We start from the raw sequence: 7,639 nt of genomic DNA, 5'->3' as shown, positions 1-7,639 counted from the left end.
GATGGATGGATGGGTGGATGGATGGATGGATGGATGGATGGATGGATGGATGGATGGATGGATGGATGGATGGATGGATGGATGGATGGACGGACCATTGCCTACAAAGCTTTTAGCTGGGATTTTTATACTTTAAACATTTAACTATAGTCTTAATGCTTTTAGCTTTTAGCTAACTTTTTGCTACATTTATATGGTCTTCTGCTTATTTAGCTTTTAGCTCTCAATCTGTTACTTGTAGCCTTTCGGTCAAGTGTTCTGCATCTTTTAGCTTTAACAAAAGAGTTTCAGTTTGTTCAGCTAATTTCAACAAAGTCATTCAGGACTCAGCATTCTTTCTGCATTTACATATAAAATTCAGTTTATTATTTTATTCTGCAACTATTTAGCCAATAAATCCACAAAACATTAGTAACTTACTTTGTCATTAATGAGCAACTCAATGGGGTTATTCCCCCACTCAATCAGCACGATCTCATTTGCCTGCCCCGGAACCCCGTATGAGAAGGGGGTTCCTATACCGGGGCTGGCGCTGGACTTGATCCACATGCAGAGGGTGAAGGCGTACATCTCAGGCAGGCTCTTGGTGATGCGGCCGTACAGGTAGTTGGTCCGCTGGGGGAAGGACAGCTTAAACTGCTCGGAGGACTTAAAATCTCCTCCTGCCATGAAAACGTTGAATGTAAGAAATGATCAATCATGCGGATAATAAACGTGCACATGAAACTAATATGAACTCTTAAATAGGGAAAAGTAGGAGTGTTTTTGTCTCTGTCTGTTAGCAAAATATTTCATGAGCCACTGGATGGACTTTAATGAAACTACCACAAAGTAATCACTGGATGTACATCTACAACTGTTTACCTTTTAGAGCCAAGTTAATTCAAGATGGCCACCACAGCTAGCAACTTTATCCAGCACAAAAAAAGCCTATTACTCAGTCAGTTTTAAAGATATTGAGCTCAAACGTGGTGTGGTAGTAGCTGAGACTGAACACTAACACATACTTTCACTTTTCCAAAACAGTGCAAGACATTTGTTTAAAATAATGCCTTTAAATACTGGAGTCAACCATGTTTGTCTGTTAACAACATATCACACAAACCAGCGGACGGATTTGAATAAAACCTTCAGCAATTAATCAATGAATACTAGTCTACAACTGATAAACTTTTAAAATAAATCCAATTTAAGATGGCTGCTAAAGCTAATCAACTTTAGCAAACACAAAATTGTGTACAACTCAATCAGTTTAATAGATATAGAGCTAAACTTTGGTGTGGAAGCTGGTGCCATGTTGCTGATTTACAGAATGGATGAAACTTTCTCTTTTCCTCTGTGTTCATTCTTAGATTGTTGCCTGCAGTTTATCTGTCCCACAGCTGATGGATGAGCATGTTCCCTCTGTTTACCTTTCTCCAGCTCGTTGATCCTCTCCACCAGGGCGTTCAGCGTGCTCTCTGTCTTCAGCCTGTAGGCAGCCGTGGTGTTGGTCAGCAAGCTTTTCTCCTCCTCCAGGTTGCTGACTTTCTTCAGCAGCTGTTTCTCCAGCTCCCCGAGCCGACGCTGCAGCAGGTCACGCAGCTCGCTCGGGAAAGCGGTCCTGGATATGTTGGCCCTCATCTGCTGTTGCTGTACGGGAGGAAGGGAAGAAGATCGAGCAGGAAATGAACGAAAATGATCGTGTGTGTTGAACCCATGTGGGCTTAAGATGATGTCACTGTTTAACAGATTAGGATTTTTCTAATGATTCACGGTTTTCACAGTGAAATATAACGTGTTTGTCAGTGCGGCTATAACTCAGCCACAGTTACAGATGTTGAGATCAAATTACCGTATTTTCGGACTATAAGCCGCTCCAGATTATAAAGCGCAATATCAATGAACGGGTCTGTTTTCATGCATAAGGCGCACCGGATTATAAGGTGCATTAAGCAAAACAAGTTCATTTTGATAGATTTTTGAGCGCCGTGTACCACATAAAATCAGTTCAAGGTCAGTAAGCACAACTGGAATTAATACATAAGGTGCACCGGATTACAAGGCTCACTGTCGAGTTTTGAGAAAATTAAAGGATTTTAAGTGTGCCTTATAATCTGGCAAATGTGGTAGCTGTAAAAGTAATTGAGAGTCCATCCATCCATTATTTTTTCTTCCTTTTCGGGTCACGGAGGTCACTAGTGCCCATATCCAGGTATCACTGTGCGAGAGGTGGCACCCTGGACAATAGTGTTGTTGTACTTGAGACCGGTCTTGGTCTTAAGACCACTTTTTGATGGTCTTGGTTTTGTCTCGGACCCTACTGTATTTGGTCTCGGTCTTGTCTCGGACATTGAGGACTCGGAATTTTATTTCAAGACCAGAACTGTGGAAATATCACTAAATTGCCAGAATATTGTCCAGTTTATTTGGCAACATCTTTGTTTTTATTGGATGCAAAACATACTGATTCAAATCCAAGTGATAACGTGACTCATTGCTAAATACGTGTTTTTTTTTACCATTGTCACACTCACCCCCTTTCACTCGCACACGTCACTCCCAGTGTTGCCAGATTGGGCGGTTTACTGCCAATTGGGCAGTTTTCATTCTGATTTTGCTGGGAACTCTGGGAAGATTTTTGTTGGATTGTTGTGTTTTGCCACATATTGTTAAATTACCTTGGCTTGCACTGATGTGTATTCATGCTCGAACAGTAAATATAACAATAATAATAAAAATAACATTGACTGGGCAGATTTTTGTCTGATATGGCGGTTTTTAACATATTTTTGGGCTGGAAATCCTCGACTCTATCTGGCAACACTGGTCACTCCAAATGAGAAGTGATGGGCGCGGGAGAATATGTCTGCCATATCATCAGTTATAAAATTTGCCTATTTAAATCACAAAGAATATATTTGTAACTAATGCAACTACATGGTTATCCTTGGTGTTGAGTTTGGGCTTGTGAAGATTGTTTTACCACTTCAGTGTTTTAAGACTTGGCATGTGATGAAACTGCTTCCAATTTAACAGCTGTGTAATTTTTGTTGAATCACATGAAGTTAATCCACTGAATGTCTGATTTCTTTATGTAGCTTTGAAAATGTATAAAATCCGATACATTAATTCAAAAGCAAACTTAAAGTTGCAGTATGTAACATTTATAAAAAATATTTTATAACAAAATGTTATATTTAATTTATTTTATTTGAGGTCTCGGACCCTAAAAGTCTTGGTCTTGTCTCGGGTTAGGTGGTCTTGAACACAACACTACTGGACAGGTCTCCAGTCCATCACAGGGACACAAGAGACAAATGAGACAACCATTCACTCTCTCACTCACACCTAGGGACAATTTAGTTACTGATCAGTCTAACATGCATGTTTTTGGTCTGCAGAAGGAAACCGGAGCACCTGTAGAAAACCCACGCATGCACGGAGAGAACATGCTCAGAAAAGTTCCCCAGCCGGGATTCAACCTGGCAACCTTCTTGTCGAGAGGTGACAGCTCTACCACGTGTGTCACCGTGCCGCCCATTATCTGAGATTAATTTCCTTAAATACTCTGAGCAGAAACAAATCGTGAAAAAATATGAATTTAAAACTTTGGTCATAAAGTAACTCTTGTAGTCCCAACATGTCTTGTATGCAAAATATGTCATGAACCACTAAACAGATTTTTAATGAAACTCTTAAAAAGTTCATCACTGACTGGACATCTACCTGTTAACAAGATAACTAACTCAGCTGGTCCTCCTAAACAAACACACAGACTGTTTTGTTGTGGCAGCTGAAAATATTACACAACTCTTGCTCCAAGTCCTATGTATTACACACTATCTGTATTTAAAACTTGGACATGACTGGAGTGAACCTAGCCTTTCTGTTAGCAAAATATCTCACGAACCACTGAAGAAACTCTGAAAACAACATTTGATTACAGTTTTCTAACTAATTAAACTTTTGGAGACAACCTATTTCAAGATGGACATCACCGCTACACATTTAGCAAACACATTATTGATTATAACTCGGTCACTTTTATAAGTATTGAACTAAAACGTGGTGTGATAGTAGCTGAGAGTCATCCCTAACGCATAATCTGGTGCTAACAGATTGCACAAAATCCAATAATTTCCTGTGAGATAATTTTTCAAGATGGCTATCACTTAATTTCTCATCACATAACAATGTCTTTGTTTAAAACTCAGAGGCCGTGATTTAAATTAGATGAGCAAATAAAAAATGAATAGAATAAAAAAAATGAACACCTGCAAAAACACAAGTAATTATGTACAAGTGTAGCTTTACTTGACCTCCACGGTGATAAATAAGTGCCTGGAGCAGTGACTCAACATTTTGCCCTGATCCTGAAAATCCGTTCCCAGAATCACGCTCTGCTTTTACGCGCGGCGCTGCGTCCTGGATCAGCTGTGCGTCATGGTGGCCCCTTACCTCCAGGTTCTCTAGCCGCTCTTTGAGCCCCTGCATGGTTTTCCCGAGGCTGTCAATGGAGTCATTCGGATCCGTGGGGACGTCCCCCATCGTGTTCTGCTTGTCCTTCCCCCACGACGCTCCTTTATTTCCATACTTCCTGTCGTTGGTGGCTGAGGCGCAGAGGGACAGCTTGGTGGTCAACTCGTTGATGGAGCTCTGCTGCTTGGAGATGGTCTCCTTCTGCTGTACAATCGTCTCCCGTAGCTGCATGACGGTGTTCCTGAGCTCCTCTTCTTGACCCCCTACGTTTAAGTCCGGTAGTAAAGTCACGGGGCAGCTGGCGTCGCCACTGATGGGGATCACCCGGCAGATGTACCGCTTCCCGTCATCCGGCTGGCCGCTGCCAAGCGCGCAAAGGCATAAAAATCCGCACAGGAGGAGAAACATATCTGCCACGTTTGGAGGAAAAACGGAACCCTGTCCTCCAAACCCTCTTCAGTTCAGTGCGTAAAAGTGTCCCCCACCAGGTCACTCTCTTAAGACAGGCTGCTTCCTCACAGCTGCGCCATGTTGACCAGGCAGCAAAGAATAAGACAATCCGATCAAGTGTGAGTCTGTCACCGTAAAGCCCGTTAAAGCTGCTTGTTCTAACGGGACTATTTCTGGCGCGAAGAGCGCGCGCACCGTGGTGCTGAACAGACAGCTCCTCTTCACCAAAGCGGATTACCCAAAAAAAAGGTGTCTGTGAAGGCGCGCTGATTGGCTGTGGAGGGATGACGTCACGGAGCAAGTAGCTCCAACGATTGTTTCTTTTTGTTCGTAAAGTTAACTATCCAGTGTTGAATGGGTTTGTTAACAATCTGCTGAAAAAGCTTAAAGTGAGTGGAATCACAGCTGAACTTTCACTGTCAGCTGAAATGTTGCACAGAAAAGACTAAACGCTAAATGGGTGTAGCTAAAACTCAGCAGAACACAAGTCAAAAATAGTAAAATGCTACATAAAAAACTAGACACTAGCACACGGTAAAGTAGAAGCTAAAAGTAGCAAAAGGCTAGATGCTAAAGTAGCAAACTGCTAATTAAAAATAGCAAAATTCTAGCTTGAAGCTAAGATTAGCAAAAGGTTAGCTAGAATCTAAATGCGGATAAACGCTAGCTAAAAGCAAAAACAGCAATAGTCTAGTTAACTCAAAAGTAGCAAAAATTTAGCTAGAAGTAGAAAATGGTAAGCTAAAAGGAAGCATTGAAGCTAAAATTAGCAAAAGTCCAGCTAAAAGCTAGATGTATCCATAAACTAGGCAAAAGTAGCAAAAGGCCTTGAAGCTAAAAGTAGCAAAAGGCTAACTACAAACTAATATCTCAATGTATTTCTATTTGTAAATGAAAGAGAATACTTGAAAAGTATAAAAGTTATATAAAAAAACAAAAGTCATAGCTCCTATCTCCTAAATGAGCTCAACATTTTGATATAGAATCTTTAAAATAAAACAGAAAAACATGTTGACTCATACATTCACACTATTAGGTCTCTGTATTGGACATGGTGATCTCCTTTCTGAGTTAGTTGCATTTTTCAGTTTCTTATGATAAGTGTCCTTAATGAGACATAGTGATCAACAATGAGTACAAAGACAACAACTTTGTGAGACTTACAGTAGGAGTCCAAACATGTAATTATATTCGGTGCTCTTGTGAACACGCTCCACATATCTCCACTGAGGCTGGTCTTTAACAGGCACAATTGCAGCCATGATGATTTTCCAACGCAGGTGAGCATCTTCAATGAAGGCAAGCGGTGGGGAAACAGGATGTGGTGGCAAACAATTAGCACCGGTTGCCTGCTTAGCTGTGAAAGGTCAATAAGTCCTGGTGTGCAGGCTGGAAGACATACCACTGAGCTCTGCTTCAGATTCATGCACCTAATCACATCCACAGTCACAAATGTTCCAAGCCTTTTAAAAAATGAAACATTGGTTTCTGAGTGATAAAATTCAAGCATTGTGTTCTTTAAAAAGGGCCAGACACTGGTAGCTCCAGACGATTAAAGTCAATGCATGACAGGGAGACAGTTTCATGACTCATTAAAGTACTTGAATAAACTCCACTGGTTGCAGGTATTTGAACAACGTGTTTTTTAACCAACATGAAATCCACAATTGTTCTTCTGCTTAGTGTAAATCAGAATCATTAGAAAGCCAATTTTGCAAATACTGATTGAACATTATATACGACAACACGTCCCCCATCATTAACAAATCAAACACCTCCCACATAATTACTCTGAAGGTTTCAAAACAGTGTTGCCCCATCATTTTTGTGTGTAAAATGATCTTAGTTTAACACTCAGGCTTGAAAGGCGACAGTGCATTTCTGCAAAGAATGCCAGACTTTGTACTGGAGCTGCATAAAACCTATTTATAAATCCTCATAACTAATGTCCTTTAACTGATTGAGACTATCTTGGTAGCTATTTTCAGATTTAATATTCCAAACCTGGTAATGAGCCCATACTTTTAATCACTGAGGTAAGAATAAATGCACTCTTTATCACATAGTCATTTTTTTCCACTTATTTGTGCTTCTCTTTTAGATAATTCTTGAGAAATAAAGGATAGTGGCTCCTCTTGTTTGAACAAGTCTCCAAAGTTAAAAAAAAAGCTTGCTGAAGAAGTTCTTAAACATTTGAATGATGAAACATACTATCAAAGTTCATGCTCAATAATCCAGGTAAAAAAATCCAACAAAGTGAAGTGGACTTAATTAAACTTTGTTGGATTTTTTACCTGGATTATTGAGCATGAACTTTGATGGTTTTAACCACTATGGCCATGACTGCCTCAGAGGAGAAATCGGGGGAGAGGGCGAACTCCAGAAACCATCAGAGCACCATCAAACTGGTTGACCCACTCTGTAAGTGTGCTGTTTATAAGGCTGATTTTGTTGCGGCTCCTCGAACTGAAGAAGTCCTTTGGATGAAAGATGAAACATCTCAATATAAAGAAACCATCCAGAGGACCTGACTTAACTTTGGTGGATGAAACAAAACTTTTTACTGTTCTTACTTGTTTTTTCGAGGGTTTATCTGTTCAAGATTAGCTCGAAATTGCAAATTAAAGAAAAAAAAAATGGAAGGAGGCCGAACTTGGCAGCAGAGATTGACCATCAACACCTTGATTTGCTTGTACAGGGATTGGTAGCGCTGCTGAAACCTGTGACA

At 40.4% G+C, this 7,639-nt stretch overlaps 1 protein-coding gene across 1 annotated transcript in view; it reads right to left on the bottom strand.

The window, feature by feature from the left end:
• nptx2b (neuronal pentraxin IIb) overlaps nucleotides 1-4,908 on the bottom strand; it is an 18,596-nt gene extending 13,688 nt beyond the window's left edge. The window contains exons 1-3 of the mRNA XM_037690748.1: nucleotides 4,441-4,908; nucleotides 1,413-1,632; nucleotides 421-662 (exon numbers count right to left, since the gene is read on the bottom strand). Coding sequence (XP_037546676.1) covers nucleotides 421-662; nucleotides 1,413-1,632; nucleotides 4,441-4,869 — 891 coding nt within the window. The 5' untranslated portion in view covers nucleotides 4,870-4,908. The remainder of the gene's footprint in view (nucleotides 1-420; nucleotides 663-1,412; nucleotides 1,633-4,440) is intronic.
• Nucleotides 4,909-7,639: the final 2,731 nt, after the last annotated feature.

Source organism: Nematolebias whitei, chromosome 17 (genome assembly GCF_014905685.2).
Source record: "Nematolebias whitei isolate Nwh7 chromosome 17, NemWhi1, whole genome shotgun sequence".
Taxonomy (NCBI): domain Eukaryota; kingdom Metazoa; phylum Chordata; class Actinopteri; order Cyprinodontiformes; family Rivulidae; genus Nematolebias; species Nematolebias whitei.
The sequence above is the reverse complement of the archived record's forward strand: the minus strand, read 5'-3'. Positions and strand labels throughout refer to the sequence as shown.